This window comes from Geotrypetes seraphini, chromosome 6 (genome assembly GCF_902459505.1).
Source record: "Geotrypetes seraphini chromosome 6, aGeoSer1.1, whole genome shotgun sequence".
Taxonomy (NCBI): Eukaryota; Metazoa; Chordata; class Amphibia; order Gymnophiona; family Dermophiidae; genus Geotrypetes; species Geotrypetes seraphini.
The window spans coordinates 2,300,752-2,318,091 of record NC_047089.1 but is presented as its reverse complement, the minus strand read 5'-3'; the positions used below and the strand labels follow the sequence as shown (position 1 = coordinate 2,318,091).

The following is a 17,340-nucleotide window of genomic DNA, read 5'->3' as shown; positions in this document are numbered from 1 at the left end:
TCCAAGACTTTCGAGTGAACATAAACTGTTATGAGCCTGAATTGAAAGATAGTGTTGGGAGGGAATTTAAGCCCTTCCCGATTTCTTTTGCATGGGCTTTGGTGCTGGACAATTGTTGAGAAGGTAATTTTTGCTCATTTGAACTCTTGTTTTCGTTTTGGGCTTCCTGCTCTAAATCCAGAGCCATTGAGCTAGGAACTGGCTTGATGGGGGAGGGAAGAATTGAAGAAGGCCCCAAAGATATGCTCCGTCAGCATTTCAAAGACTGTACAAAGAAATAGGATTATTGGATTTGGCTCCATAGGAGTGAAAGACACTTGATGCTTTAACCAAAGAACTGAGAATATCAGACTGGATCTGGATTTGTTATTTTTGGGGGGAGGGGGGTTCCCCCATACTGGAGTTGAAGAGTAGAAAATCCAGGTGACCCAGACTGCGCTATGCCCACGCTATGCCACAAAATTCAAAAACCTAAATTCTGATTTTTTTTTTAAAGGTAGGATATATTTGCATAAAATTCATGATGTGCATTTTAAAAGGGGACATGGACTGAAAAATAAACCTGTATTCCATATTTCAGATGGGGAATAGCCGTCTATGTCCATAGGATCAAGGTTTGGATTTAGACCTGCTATCTGTGACATCTAGCTTTCAGAAAGGGGTTTATATTGAGCAACAGTCCATATGAGGAAGTAGATGAGGTCTCCCCTCCTTGTGCCCCCTCTCGAAAAGCAAAATTGGCAACTAATGTAGAGCTCTGTGACATTTTCAGGAAAAAAACAAAGCAAAACACGTGAAGGTTTGAAAAATAGCCAACATTCATGTGGATGAGCCAAACACACATTCTGATATTGTCCATTGGTGTTTTAGAGGTTCATGGTTCTAAAATGGATGCTCCCTTCACATGTGACCGGCACAAACATCGGTTTGGCAGATGCTGAGGTATAAAATACCGGTGAAAAACTCAAGGCGTCCTGAGCTAGACACCTCAATTCCAGTTTGCACATCCAACTATAGTTCATGATCTCCACTGTTAGCACACACTTATTCAGCAATTGCCCCAAAGATGTGGAATGAATTATCCATGGACCAGCTATCTAGCCAGCAGATTATCTGCTCCCCTTAACTGTATCCATGACATCCTATTTGTCTGTTTAGATTATAAGCTCTTTTGAGCAGGGACTGTCTTCTTTGTAACTCTGTACAGCCCTGCGTATGTCTGGTAGTGCTATATAAATCATTAACAGTATAGTCCAGTAGCAGTTATTAAGATTGGAGAGAGATTATTTATATTTTAAAAAGCAGTTGAATCATTTAAATTAGCTTTTAAATTTCAATTTAATCATTATTATATTTTTCAATTTTCTTACATTTATTTTCTGTTCTAACATTGTGGATGCTGACTTTATTCTTCACTTAGGATTGTAAAGATGGATGGATTATAAATATATTAAATAAATATACAATTAGGTACAAAATAAAACATAACTAAAAATTAATGAAATGTTGTTGCAAGGCTTGAGATGCGTGTTCATGGAAGGAAGGCCTCAGATGTCAGAGCTGAAAGAGTTTTGTATGGAAGCATTCACATATCGTATACTTTCACACAAGGATATCCACTTTGGAGTATTTTTGTTGAATAATCAAAATATACACTTTTTGAGTTATTCAATACTTTCTTAAATCATGTTTTAAGCAAAAACTGCTAAAATACAGAATATCACGGGTGAATCCAACTTCCTTAGCAGCATATATCCATGCATGCTCAAAAACAAAGGCTACCTCTGGCCTGTGCATATAGACCTCAAGACTGATGCCCATGATTCACACGCTCAATGGTTCCAACAACTTTATACCCAGGTCAGTGTCTCTCTCAGGATCAGGCTCTTGCTTAGTTCTTTTCCTTGGCCTAACAGGCTTCAATTCCTCTTGCCTTAGTCATTACTACATTGGTACAAATGAAACCAATGCCCTTCAGCAAATCTCTAGTCTGGGATTCCACAGACTAGACTAGGGAGATAGCGTGGAACAAGTCCCATGCTGGGAAAACAAACCATATCAAATACAGTAGAAAATAAACTTCTCCCAGAAGTAGCAAAGCAACAATGAACACACCTACCAGTACGTAGCTGTTATAAGAGATGCCGTTCCAGTGATGGCAAATTAGCTTCTGCTAACTACAATTTGGAAGATTAGTATTTCTAGATAAAAGATTTGGGGAGATGTCGCAGATTCAGAACTATGTGTGCTACGTTACTTTTAAATTGTAATCTGCTTCTGACTTTTGCAGAATTGTTTATCAAGTGGTTACATGACAAGAAAGGCCCTAGTCTGCGTTTGTGGACATATCAGCACATGCTCAAAAACGGAGACTAGTCAGGGCCTTGTCAGGACAAGCAGAAGAAGTCTTACAGAGTTGGCCACACAACCAGTCTTGCACACAATTCATCACCTTAGTGTCGAGTCAAATGAGTTACAAATCACATCACCAGTCTTGCATATACAATACATTCCTCTCCTTCTCCCTCATTATTCTTTAGTTAGATAACCAGCCCTAAACTCATATCTCCCCTTCCACATTTATATATGTCTCATACCCTCTCCTCTGAGATCTGAGGCACATGGCTTCTCATGCTCTGCTTCTGTTGGGACTTGGTTAGGTTATAGATAAAGCTGAAGGTTGAGTGAGAGTATTAGAGGATGTGTGAAGGAGAGGCAGGATTAGAGCTGGCCAGGGAGAAAGAGGCAGCAACCATGACACAGTCAAATAGTGTCACAGGAGAAGCACCTGTAGGTGTAACTTGCTGCCCTCTACATTTCCCAACCCAATACAGTTCAAGGAGTTTGTGCTCCAAGGCGTTTTGGTTTAAAACTACCCAGGAGGGACTGCACCCCCTTGCGGACACTGGATCCCACTCTGCGGGCAACAGAATCTGCGGGAGGAGCAGGAAGGCAGGAGCTGGAACCTTGGGGTCGGGCATCCAAGCACTTCTGATATCGCAGCTGTAAGAAAAGAAAACAACACACACCAGAGTAAAAATCCCTAGAAAGTACCATCATTGTTTCATCAAGAAAGATTCTGGAAAGCCACCACTGTCCTCCCAAAAGCTTACCAGAGAGTAAAAGCCATTACTGTACTGTCTTATGAGGAAACCTTCTCAGAAGTAAGGTGAAAGCCTTCACTGCACCACCATGGAATATCCTCAAGAGCCATGACTGCTCTATCGACAATCCTCCTGAAGAGTAGGGGTGGCAGCAATGACAGCCTCAGAATGAAACCTTCATAAGAGCAGGGTCATAATCTCTGATCCGCAAGGGAATGTTTTGGATGTATTAAGAGCAATTTAACCAGGCATAAAAGGTTCTGCCCAGTTACATCCCTCTGCCTATCCCTGTTGCTGATGTTTACTATTGTTGAATAATCAGTGCAGTGCCAGCATGGACCTGGAAGTTAGCCAGTGCCAGTTCTCAGATAACCATCCAGCTATATAGAACCACACAAATAACTGTCCTAACAAGGGCCAGATGGTTACGTGGGCCCCGGCATTCAGATAACTCTGATGGCTGCCCAAGATCCCAATATTCACTGCTGGTGTCCAGATATCTGGATCTAGTTCAGTCTGTGGCAAAAACATCTGGAAAAACATGGACCACCATGGGTTGAATATCTACCCTTCTAAGATCAAGGTAAGAGTCAATCACTACTCATCAGGAGACTTTCCTAAGAGTTATTGCTACTCTACCGAGAAACCCAAAAGAAAATCTCACATCACCAGAAATACCACACACATAACACCTCTTGAAGAGTAGAAATAGTTCACTACCCAACCAAGGATTCTCTGACAGCAGAAAGAAAGCCATCATTATCCTTCTATGAAACACAATCCTTGCTGAACTTCCACTACCCCACTAAGAACAAAGTGAAAATCATCAATGCTTAAAAAAAAAACCTTCTGAAGAACAAATCATTTCATTACTTTCACTCATGATTGGTCTGTTTTTGCCTACATGTCCAAGGGAGCTTCCAACACCTGGACTTGCGCTACTAGTAACCAGTTGGCAGTTTTGGATCCATACCATTTCACTATCATCTTATCTAAATGGCATCATAATGCTCTTATCCACAGCATAACAGTTATCTCTATAAACAGCCATTACTGGCCACCTGTTCACTGCAAATTTAATTCAAAGTTCTGGTTTTAACTTTGAGCCTTAATTCCTGACCTATTACTATTATTTATTATTTCTATAGCACTACCAGATGCATGCAATGTGGTACATTAAAAACACGCACGAGACAATCCCTGCTCGAAAGAGCTTAGAATCTAATTATGACAGACAAGCAGGACCACAAAGGTGAATCTATACACACTTCTCGGGTAGGGAATTACACAGAGAACGATGAGGTGGATAGAGTGAAGAGCTATAGCAGGAATAATTAACAGATATGGATGCCTTACAAGCAGGTTGGGGTAGGACTTAAAACGCAGCTTCAAAAAAGTGGACTTTCAGCATGGAGTTGAATATCGCCACAGACAGAGCACGATGTACTGAGTCAGGCGGGTTGTTCCAGGCATACGACACAGCAAGGTAGAAGGGATGGAGTTGAGAGCTGGCATTAAAAGAGAAGGATACAGAAGAGAGAGACTTGCCCAACGAACGGAGTTCCCAGGGCAGAGATAAAAGATTTGAGATACTCAGAATGAATACACTTGTAGGTCAATAAGAGGAGTTTGAACTGTATGCAGAAACGGAGGGATCCAGTGAAGTGACTTGAGGTGAGGGTAACGTGAGCATACCAACCCTCGCGGAATATGAGGCATGCAGCACAATTCTAAACAGATTGAAGGGAAGGGAGATGGCTTAGCGTAAGACCTGTGGGAAGCAAGTTGCAGTAGTCCAGACGAGAGGTGATGAAAGCGTGGAGCAGGGCAGTGTGTTCAGAAAGGAAAGGCTAGATTTTTAGCAATGTTGTAGAGAAAGAAATGACAGCTTTTGGCAGTATGTTGTATATGCGAAGAGAAAGAAAGAGGAAGAGGAGAGGCGGGTTTAGGAGGAAAGATAAGGAGTTCAGTCTTGGCCATGTTTAATTTTAGATGGTAGTGAGAAATTCAGGTGATCCTGTATTCTCTCCTCTACTAATCTTGAAATCTTCTGAGCTCAGTTTTATTCCTCTGCTATTAAATATTTGATTAGAATTTACTGGCTTTTTCTGTCTCTCTTAGCATTGACATAGACTTTTCCTTATAATTTGAAGTATATCAATAACATTGGCCTCCACAGGTATTGTGGACTAAAGGAAAATCAATATTGCCCAATTATGTAATTAATGTCTAATATGTTTTTCTGTTTTCCTATTTCAAGTTCTCTTTTACTTGAATGTATACGACATAATTCATAAATGATAATGAAAAAATATTTGATTAGAAATAAGTAATTTACCCTATCTAGTCTGTAGGCAAGCAAATTATTACCGCATACAGGCTTTTTTTCCCTGCACATCAATTCTGTATTAACAAAAGTATCCCTATTTTAAGGCAGCAGCATTATTGTTGGGGTTTTATTTACTTTGCCCCTGCCCTCTGGGACTCAAGACTCTTCATTTAAAATCAGTCTAGTTACATTGGGAAAAGGGAAAAATGGGATTTGTAAATTGCCTTTATGTGGTTACATACTGAAAGTGGTTTCCATATAGACAGGTCCTTATTTTGTACCTGAGGCACTGGAGGATTAAGTGACTTGTCAGGGTCACAAGGAGCAGTGCTGGGGCAACAGCTCTACCACTAGGCCACTTCTCACATCACTTGATTTTGCATTTGCATCTTTTGAAACTCCAAGTCTATTTATACACTGAATGTAATCGGGTGCAATGTTTTACTACTGATTATATTTCTATTATCATTAGATTGTAAACTACTTTGCTGTGTTATATTAAAGATGGCATTAGAACAATGTTTTTCAACATCAAGTCAAACTCCCAAGCTCCAATTAGCAGAGATTGAAACAGACATTACATACTTTAATCACAAAACAGAAAATAAAAATGTATTTTCTACCCTTGATGTCTGGTCATTTTATTCTTCTAATTGTGTTGGTCCAAGTTCTGCGTTCTTCCATCTTAACTTTCACTTTTCTCTCAGCTTTCTTCAATTTAGTTTTCTGCCCCTCTGTCCAGATTTAATTCTATCCAGTCTTCGATTTCCCTCTTTTTACTGCTTCTATCAATAGCTTTCCATCTTTCCCTCACCCTGGCTCTCCTATTCCCCATCTTTCACTAATTCAATCCTTTCTTCTTTCCATCCTTCATCCCTTTCTCCTCACCATTTTTCTTCTCTCTCTCCAGCATTTTCTCCTTCTCTCCTGTTTCTACCCTCGCATCTTTGTTCCCCAGCTGCTTCCGCTTTCTCTCCAAACAACCTGAAGTAGACTTAGGCACAGTCTACGTGCACACGCTGTCAGCTCTACTGGTCCCTTGCCCTGTAACAGGATGGAGGGGAGAAGCTGACAGCACACACAGGGAGACTGCGGTGGCCCCGAGATTGTTTCAAGCTGTTTTGGCACTGCAGCTGCCTGGTCTGAAGAAGCAGCAGTATGGTGGAGGTGGCAGCAGAAAGGTTCTTAGGAAGGTATGCTACATACCCCTTAATGAAGTCTCTTCTACACCTGGGGTATACATACTGCTTGTTGAGAATGTCTGAATTAGAAGCATTACTGAGAAACTGTTTTAAAAGTGCTGCCATGACACTCCTAAACAGGAGAGGAGGAGCAGGGTCTATGAGGGAGGGAGTGTGTTTTTAAATTAAGGGTTATCATAAACAGGGTATGTGAGAATTGTACTCTGTTTCACAACCACTCAGTAACTGGTTTTCTTATACATATAGTCATAATTGCTTTTTCCCTTCAGTTTGGATAAATACAATAATATATGATTTGAAATGAAGACAAAGGAAAAAACAACGCTTACCATACAGGCAGCTTGGACAGCCTCAGAAAGGGTGGCAGCATTGGGTTCACACCAAAACATATGACAGCAGAAGTTATCAGGTCCGTTAGCCATGATAAAGGCAAAGGTGTGAACATCCCTGCCAACACCCATAAAAGAGAGGAATCTCACACGACACTCTGACAAAACCTCTTCTGTCTGAAATCAGAAGGAAAAAGTGGCATTTAACAAATCATAGGAAGAAACATTAGCATGTTCTTTGTTATAAGCCTATAGGTCCAAAAAAGAAAGGGATAACAGCACAAGCAGTCAAAACAAAAAAACAAACAAACAGTAGAGTCGACTGTGATCAAGTGCAAAAGTGCGACTTTATTGACAAAAATGGCCCATGTTTCAACTAACCAGCTTGCCTAGCCTGCATCCAAGTATGTAAAAGCCCAAGTTGAATTGATAAAACTGGATACAAACACACACTTCCCAAGTAGTGCTTTGTTATAAGCATTTTATACTGCCTCTGCTGGAATGTGAAAATTTCTTTACTAGGAAATGGAGAAATTAGGTTCTTACCTGCTAATTTTCTTTCTTTTAGTCTCTCCAGACCAGCACAGCTCACTGATGGGTAATAGCTCACCATGTCCAGCAGGGAGAGACAGACACAAACTTTTGGCTGTAGTCCCAAGTACAACCCCTCTGCTGAATAGCCGAGCAGAACTAAGACACTAATAAGTGTGAAGTATAACAGCAACAACACTCCCCCCAGGAGTAACAATTAACATAGAAAAAACACTGTTGGAAATTGAGTAGAAGGACCTTCAGAAACATCCCCACAGCTCGCCAGTTATGTCAGATGAATCAAAAGCTGCTGTTCTTTTAATCTCCCCTAACCTACCAAAAACACGAGATCCCGCTGAATAAAACACACTCTTCATGCGAATCCTGAAAGAAAACAGACAGGGCAGGGACTGTGCCAGTCTGAAGAGACTAAAAGAAAGAAAATTAGCAGGTAAGAACCTAATTTCTCCTTTAATCGTCTCTCCAGACCGGCACAGCTCACTGATGGGATGTACCAAAGCAGTACCCATCATGGATGGGACCCTCGAAGGGCCGCCACAAGCACACATTCCCTGAACACCACATCCCTACGCACCTGAATATCCACACGGTAGTGCCACACAAAGGAATAGAAAGAAGACCAAGCTGCCGCTTTACAGTTATCTACTGGAAGCACCAGGAAAGACTCAGCCCAAGAAGCAGCCTGATCCTGAGTAGAATAAGCCTTGAGAAATTCTGGAACAGACTTATTTTGAAGAAGATACGCTGAAGTGATAGTCTCTCTGATCCAGCGTGCAATGGTAGCCTTGGAAGCACCGTCCCCGTTACGAGAACTCGCTAAGAGGACAAAAAGACGATCCGATTTCCGGAACTCCTAGGTCCGCTGACCATAAGAGCAAAGGACCCGGCAGACATCCAACTTGCCAACTGCCTCTGTTCCAAAGAACCCTCCTAACTACCCAAGACTGGGAGGACCACGGACTGGTTGACATGAAAAAGCAAAACCACCTTCGGCAGAAAAGAAGAAACCGGCCACAGTACTACGCGCTCCCTAGAAAACTCCAGGAAGGGAGGCCTACAAGAGAAATCCTGCAGTTCAGAAATGCGTCTCGCAGAAGTAATGGTTCAATAGGAGGGCACATGAGCACAGACAGGACCAGATTGAGATCCCAGGCTTGAACCGAAGGCCGCACCAGAGGCTGGAGCAATTTGGCTGCCCTCAAAAAATGAATCATATCCGGAGAAAAGGTCAAATGCCAACCATGCAGCAAAGCGCGAAATGCAGACAAAGCCACAAGCTGAACCCAGGGAAAACCAGGCCATACTGCAAGAACTCCAATATGGGAGGCAAAGAGGCGCAAATGGGAACCATGCAATACTCGGAACACCACTCCTCAAAGATACGCCAAACTCACACATAAGCATGAGAGGTGGAAAGTCTCTGGGACCCCCAAGAGAATGGAAATCACTTTATCTGAATAACCTTTCTTACCTAGGCGTTTCCTTTCAAGAGCCAAGGCGTAAGACAAAAGGGACCTGGATCGAACATTGGAATGGGGTCCTGTATCAGAAGGTCGGGCAAGAGGGGCAGTGGAAGAGGATCTGCCACGAGAAAATGAACCAGATCTACGTACCACGGGCACCTGGGCCAGTCCAGAGCAACCATGATCATGCGGCTGGTGTGCCGAGCAATGCAAAGGAGGACTCTGGCCACCATTGGCCATGGGGGAAACACATACAGGAGGCTCTCTGATGGCCAAGGCTGCACCAGAGCATCCAGCCCCTTGGCCTGAATATCTCTGCACCGACTGAAGAACCGTGGCACTTTGGCGTTGACACTCGTGACCATCAGGTCCATGACCAGCTAACCCCAAGCCTGCACAATCAACTCAAAGGCTGCGGGACCAATACACAACTCTCCAGGATCTAGCAAGTGTCAACTGAAGAAGTCCACCTGGACATTTTCCACTCCCGCTATGTGGGAAGCTGAGATGTCGAAAAGATGAGCCTCTGCCCAGGCCATGAGCAGAGTTGCCTCCTGCGCCACCAGAGGACTCCTGGTTCCCCCCTGACGATTGATGTAAGCCACCGCCATGGTGTTGTCCATGAGAACCTGAACCAACTTTCCTGTCAGCGATGTTTAGAATGCTAGCAACACCAACCGGATGACTCTGGTCTCCAGAGCATTGATCGACCAAAACATCTCCTCCGGAGACCAGCTGCCCTGAGCCAAGTGACCGAGACACTGAGCTTCCCAGCGAAGAAGACTGGCGTCTGTGAGAAGCACTGTCTACTGGGGCTGATCCAGACTCACTCCCTGCACCAGACTGGAAGACTTTAGCCACCACCAGAGGCTGCAACGAACCAACCCCTGAAGAGGAACGGAGAGTCCAGATTGTGCAACTGAGGCTACCATTGCTGAAGCAGAGCATACTGAAGCAGCCACATGTGAATCCGAGCCCACCAAACCACGTCCAGGGAGGCTGCCATCGACTCCAAGACCTGGAGAAAATCCTGCACCCAAGGACATTGTACTGTTGATTTTTCTTGCAGATAACAAGAGTAGATGTAATAGTAGTAGTAATGGCAGTAGAAAACGTAGGATTGTATTTCATAATGATAATGAGTGGCCATTACTTTTTACATAAAAAGGAGTGTTTTTTTAAAAGATTGTTTACTTTATGATCAAATCTGTTTTTTATTGGTAGACAAAGACATACATAGCAAAGACAACACAACAAACTCACAACAAATGCGGGTCACAAAACAACAATGCATGCACAGCTTATCCATTAATACCAAACTTTAACCCCCGCCTTCCAAAGAACAACTAAAGAAGCCCTAAAAAACTACTGCAGAAAATCTACAAATTACAAATAATAGAGCAATTACAGGATATTCAAGAGCCAAGGCTAACAACAGATAACTAGAATGCTGGGGGCCAAACTCTTATGGCCGAACCAGCTACAAATATACAGCTCTCGAATTCCAGCCACCATGGACACCCCATCCACCCAATAACCCCCCCTTTTTTTTTGAAAGTGAGATGCCAGAGCCCACCTCTCCCCTAAGAGGAGAGTGAATTTACACTGCACTACGAGCTCTAGGAGAAAAGGAAAAAATATATACCTCCCACACTTGAAGAAAAAAAAGTCTTGCGCTTTGATGTAAGTTTAGCATATTTAAGTTCCAATAGCATCAAAGCATGAAGCCTATTTCTCCATCTCCAGAAAGAGGGGGCTTCCTCAGTCATCCATACAGATTTACTTAATGTTCTTACCCCTCTTAATATCCATCCGCAAATAACAGTCCCTACACACATAGCAAATCACACCTTAGATATGATCTTTATGCCAACTTCTCAAAAGTCTAATTTCTCTGATCTGATGGTCACACCTATCCCATGGTCTGATCATCATTTTATAACTTTTAAATTCAATGTGTCTAAAACCATTCTCACAGATACTCCATTTAAAACCAAATCTATCGTTTATAGAGAATTTAAAAATTTGGAAAATATAGATATTACTTCCTTTCTTGATCCTGATATCTTAACTACTTACTCTGATTCAATCACAAGCCAAATAGTAGCTTGGAATTCATCTCTGACATCTCTTTTAGATACAATATCTCCATCAATTTCAAAAACCATTTTTCCTCGCAAAATTAATAACCCTTGGTATAGTGCAGAATTACGATTGATCAAACAGCAATTGCGCTCATCTGAAAGAAAATGGCGACATAATAAGACACCAGACAATCAATACAAATATAGGGAAATAGCCTCAACATACAAAACTAAAATTAATCTTGCAAAAAAGTCTTATTTCTCTAAAAAAATCGAAACAGCAAAAAATTCCTCCGTTCTCTATAACATTTTAAAATCAATGGATCCTTTAAATAAATCTCAACATTCTCAGCGAACATCCTCCCTTAAAGCTCAAGAACTAGCCGACTCTTTCATCCTTAAGATAAACAATATTCGCAATACTTTTGCCCAAGGTACATCTACTATTTCCTCTAATGCCGACCAACCAAATCTTATACCGACCGCAAAATGTTCAAATTTTACAATCCCCTCACTTCATGATGTTGAATCCCTTTTTTCCCAAGTAAATACTAAAAGTTCTCGCTCAGAATTAATTCCACCTTTTTATTTGAAAAAATACTTTTCACATTTTGGCCCTTTTATTTTGTCCATTATTCAAAACAGTCTTTGTACTTCCACAGTTCCATCTCAATGGAAGTTCGCATCAATTACTCCTATTATTAAAAATCACAAAATTAGTATTAACGAGTTATCAAATTACCGACCGATTGCGAATGTTACATTTCTGGCCAAACTTACCGAAAAATTAATATTTAACCAGCTGTCAGATTTCTTTGAAAAAACTAATGCTCTACACCCACACCAAACTGGATTCAGAAAAAATCATAGTACAGAATATTCATTAATAGGTTTAACCACTAACATCCAATACTATCTCGACCACCATAAATCGGTTATTCTCTTTTCTTTAGATATATCCGCTGCCTTCGACACCATCGATCACGACTTACTCCTAAATAGATTAGAAGAAAAAGGAATATGCGGTAAAGTCTTAGATTGGTTTAAATCTTATCTTAACAACCGCACCTCATCTGTGAGATTTAACAACGAAGATTCCACTATTTTTTCATCTACATTCGGCATCCCTCAAGGATCCATCCTCTCTCCACTATTATTTAATATTTTTTTATCGCCACTATTGGAAACCTGTCAGGCCATAGGTTTCATTCCCTTCTCCTATGCTGACGACATTCAATTACTTCACCCTTTGAATCCCGAAAGTAGTACAGACATCACCACTATAAATCATAAATTAGAAAAAGTATATAATTGGTTGAATTCGAATAAATTAGCATTAAACATCAATAAGACTAAATCCATTTTATTTAATTGGAAAAAAGACATCTCTCTCATAAACCCATTCTTTCTCCATAACATACCTATCAGTATGGAATCTTCAATTAAAATTCTGGGGGTAATATTCGACGAAAACCTCTCTTACCACGAACATGTTTCTGCTATCGTCAAAAACTGTTTCTTTAAACTACGTCAGATTAGAGCCATTGCCAAATTCCTTTATCCTTCTTCTTTAAAAATCCTGATACATTCATTTATCATCGCAAAAATTGATTACTGTAATGCTTTATTCTTAAACATTACCCAAAAAGAAAAAAGGAGACTCCAAATTGTCCAAAACACCGCAATAAAACTTATCTATAACAGTAAAAAATTTGATCATGTATCACCTTTATTGATAGACGCACATTGGTTGCCTGTTAGCCACAGAATCCTGTATAAATTGATGTTCCTAATTATTTATTTTGTTTTAATTAATATTTACAAAAGTGCTTTGCGATTTTTACCCTACCTTTTGTTTTTTCCTCTTTCACATTCCCTAATTGTAACTTCACCCCCTTTCCTTCTTGTCATGTTAGTTATTATTGGATTAATAAGTTTAAACCTGTTTTATTATATTATGTACATCGCCTAGAATTTCTGTAATAGGCGATTTATCAAGACCTAAATAAACTTGAAACTTGAAACAAGATTGCTTTTTTGCCCACTAAAGCTGATTTACGTAACAAAAGACGGTGTCCCTTATTAATCAACTGGAAGACCTCATAGTGATTCAGCAATAACCCTCCGCTGACAAAGGAATCATACAGTGAAACAACCTGGATATTGAATCAAGGCCACCCAAAAAGATCGGACCTTAGGACATGTCCAAAAAACATGCAGAAGGGTGCCGATGTCTGTGGAACATTTAATACAGGTGGAGGAGGCAGCATAGCCCGATGCAAGAGCTGGTACTGATACCCTTGCATATCAGCACTGACCGAAAGCTCAAGAATTCTATGGATTAATCGTACAACATCCACAGCAGTGTGGGCTAAACCCAAATCCCTCCCCCATCTCTCCTGCAATGCCTCCCGTTGTTCCCAGGGTACAACCACTAAAGATCAGAATACAATTGAGAGACCGTAAACCCATCGTCCTCATATTTCTTGACTAAGTCTTGAAGGTGCCGCTCTAAAGGAAAGATCAGATCCCTTACCTCCAGCTGCCGATAAGCCAAAAAGTCGCCCATCTGCAAATTACGTTGTTTAATTTAAGGTTTAATAATACTTTGTGCATGTCATATATGTATGAGACAATCAAATATCGATAAATAAAGTCCATTATATTCATTGCATGCAAAGTTGTGTTTATGTGAATATTTCTGGGGAAGGGGGTCCATAGCTTTCATCAGATTCTTAAAGAGGTCCGTAACTCAAAAAAGGTTAAGAATCACTACTTTAGAGCATTCCAAATTGTCCAGAGCTCTAGAAGGTTGATCTATAAATCCATTTTTGGGGCCAATCATAGGCCTTGAGTGTGGAACCCATATAAGATGGATGTATCTGTTGTCAGCAGCACCTTCTGGAGCTGAGAAATTCAGAATGGTAGTCCCAAGGTCAAATTGGGCAGAGGAGGGATTGAGCCAGCTCTGGAGTTACTACAGAAGAATGACATCCACTCTGTCTCCCAAGGCCTGAGACCATTGGAAAGCTAGGGTCAACTGGGTAGTTCTCATATAAAGACTTGCCAAGGGAGTGACATGCACTATGGAGGCCATGTTCTTTCAGTAATTGGGGTGTATACCATCCGGACCAGTATTTATCACTCTTTGATTTTAGTGTACTGTGTACGACGACTTCTGACCAGTGTACGGTAGTGGCCAAAAAAGTAAACAGGATGCTAGGAATTATTAAGAACATAAGAATTACCGCTGCTGAGTCAGACCAGTGGTCCATCCTGCCCAGCAGTCCACTCACGCAGCGGCCCCCAGGTCAAAGACCAGTGCTCTAAATGAGTCCAGTCTCATCTGTGTACGTCCCAGTTTAGCAGGAACTTGTCTAGCTTAGTCTTAAAACCTTGGAAGATATTTTCCCCTGCAATAGACTCCGGAAGAGCATTCCAGCTCTCCACCACTCTCTGGGTGAAGAAGAACTTCCTTACGTTTGTATGGAATCTATCCCCTTTCAACTTTAGAGAGTGCCCTCTCGTTCTCCCTATCTTGGAGAGTGTGAACAGTCTGTCTTCTACTAAGTCTATTCGCTTCAGTATTTTGAATGTTTCGATCATGTCTCCTCTCAGTCTCCTCTTTTCAAGGGAGAAGAGGCCCAGTTTCTCCCATCTCTCACTATACGGCAACTCCTCCAGCCCCTTAACCATTTTAGTCGCTCTTCTCTGGACCCTTTCAAGTAATACCTTGTCCTTCTTCATGTACGGCGACCAGTGCTGGACGCAGTACTCCAGGTGAGGTGCACTATGGCCCGGTACAACGGCATGATAACCTTTTCCGATCTGTTTGTGATCCCCTTCTTTATCATTCCTAGCATTCTGTTCGCCCTTTTCGCCAACGCAGCACATTGTGCAGACGGCTTCATTGACTTGTTGATCAGAACTCCCAAGTCTCTTTCCTGGGAGGTCTCTCCAAGTACCGTCTCGGACATCCTATATTTGTGCATGAGATTTTTGTTACTGACTTGCATCACTTTGCACTTATCCACATTGAACCTCATTTGTCGATGCCCATTTCTCAAGCTTGATATGTCACGTTGCAGATCTTCGCAATTCCCCTGTGTCTTCCCTACTCTGAATAACTTCATATTGTCCGCAAATTTAATCACCTCACTCGTCGTACCAATGTCCAGATCGTTTATAAAGATATTGAAGAGCACGGGTCCAAGCACTGAGCCCTGCGGCACCCCGCTGGTGACACTTCCAGTCCCAGTATAATGCCTTTTTATCGCTCCATGGTGCGATATCACCAGTGGCGTACCTAGCATATGTGACACCCGGGGCCCATCATTTTTTGGCACCCCCCATCTGTACGAAAAACATAATTTTTAGTACCAAGCCACAAGTCACACATTAGTACCTAGGAAAAGGCAGCATCTTATATACTGAAGTGAGCAGTACAATATCAATACACCCATTGTAAAACTAAACAAGCCAGACTAGTACAGATCAATCCTACACCGTCAATCCTAACAGAAAACCATGTCTTTCGAACACACAGAACACACCTTCGCCTAGTATGGAATATGTCATCCCAAACTAACTCCTCCCTCTTTTACAAAACTGTAGTGTGGATTTTAGCCACAGTGGTAACAGCTCTGACGCTCATAGAATTCTGAGCCTCAGAGCTGCTACCACCACGGCTGGTGCTAAAAAACGCTCCACAGTTTTGTAAAAGGGGGGATAAAATAGAAATACATTGACAAAGGTTAAATTGAACCAGCAAGAAGCTGGACTCTGCATACAATGCAACACCACAGAAACAGTGACGCATGTCTCCTAAAGCAATAAATAAATAGAACATTTTTGTTCTACCTTTGTCTTCTCTGGTTTCTGCTTTCCTCATCTTCTTGTTACTCTCTTCCTTCCATCCACTGTCTGCCATCTCTCTTCCCCTATATGGCATCTTCTCTCCTTCTATGCCCCTTCCAGAAACTGTATACCTCCCCCTTCCATCTCTCCTTTCACACCCATTGGTCTGGCATCTCTCTCCTCTCCTTCCCTCTCCCACATCTCTCTTCTGCAATCCCTTTCTTCCCTCATTTTCCTTTTCAATTTATTTTCTGCATGCATCTAGATTACGTTCTTACTACCCTCTCATCAATTTCCTTTTTTACTGTCTACCTACAGCTCGCCACCTCTTTCCCTCACCCCCTCCAGTATTTCCCTAACTCAATTCTTTTTCCCCCATCATGTGCCCTCCTTTTATTTATCCCCTCCTTCCATCATGTGCCCTCTTTCCCTACCCCTTCCATCTATACCTTCTCCTCTCTCTGTCCACTTCCATCGTCTGCTCCCCTCTTTCTCTCCTCCCATTTCCTTCCTGCATTTGCTCCCTTATCTCACCCGTCTGCACTTCCATCCAGCATAGGCTCCCCCTCTACCCACCACACTACCTTCCAATGTCTGCCCTTTCTCTCATCCACCCCTCTTCAATCAGCATCTGCCCCCTTCCTTTCCCTCCAATCCAATTCCATCCAGTATCCTTCTCCCTTATGTCTCTCTCCCCTTTCCCTGTACATCAATTCCATCAGCACCACCCTTCCATACCATTCTGCCCCCTTTCTCTCCCTGCACCACTCTTTCATTCCAGAATTCCTGCTCCTTTCTCACAATGACTGTAGCTGCCGGCTGCCGGTCCACCCCACTCCGACGTACTAGCTCTGGAGCAGTGTTGGCAGCCATGAGCTGGAAGGTCTCGCGATGACTCCAGGCTTTGCTCCGGAAGAAGTAAGTTACGTCAGGGGGGGGGAGGGGTTGACCCGGCAGATGCAGGGAGATGCGGCAAGGACCCTCCATGACTGCGTTTGCTGGGTCTCCGACATAACTTATTTCTTCCGGAGCAAAGCTGGCAGACGAGTCATCAGGGGCCCTTCCTGCACCTCAGCGCAGCTGCCGACTCTGCTCTAGAGCAGTGTTTTTCAACCTTTTTACACCCATGGACCAGCAGATATAAAAGAATTATTTTGTGGACCGGCAAACTACTAAGACTGAAATTTAAAAAAACACATTTTCAACCCGTCTCCGCAAGCTCAGTCCCCACAAACCATCTGATCCCATCCGCACAAGTCTCAGTTATGATTTTATATTGAACATATTTTATTAAAGTATAAAAAGAAACAATATTCTGTACAATTGTCATTTTATAAATGTAAATATACAGAGCAAGGACCAACAAAACCTGTCTTCCCTCCCCTTCACATATATCCCCTCTACTATCAAGAAAACTGAA

At 42.1% G+C, this 17,340-nt stretch overlaps 1 protein-coding gene across 1 annotated transcript in view; it reads right to left on the bottom strand.

The window, feature by feature from the left end:
* Positions 1-296: 296 nt before the first annotated feature.
* Positions 297-17,340, bottom strand: part of APBB1 (amyloid beta precursor protein binding family B member 1) — a 200,930-nt gene continuing 183,886 nt past the window's right edge. The window contains exons 13-14 of the mRNA XM_033947847.1: positions 6,965-7,141; positions 297-3,003 (exon numbers count right to left, since the gene is read on the bottom strand). Of these exons, the coding sequence (XP_033803738.1) occupies positions 2,836-3,003; positions 6,965-7,141 (345 nt within the window). The 3' untranslated portion in view covers positions 297-2,835. The remainder of the gene's footprint in view (positions 3,004-6,964; positions 7,142-17,340) is intronic.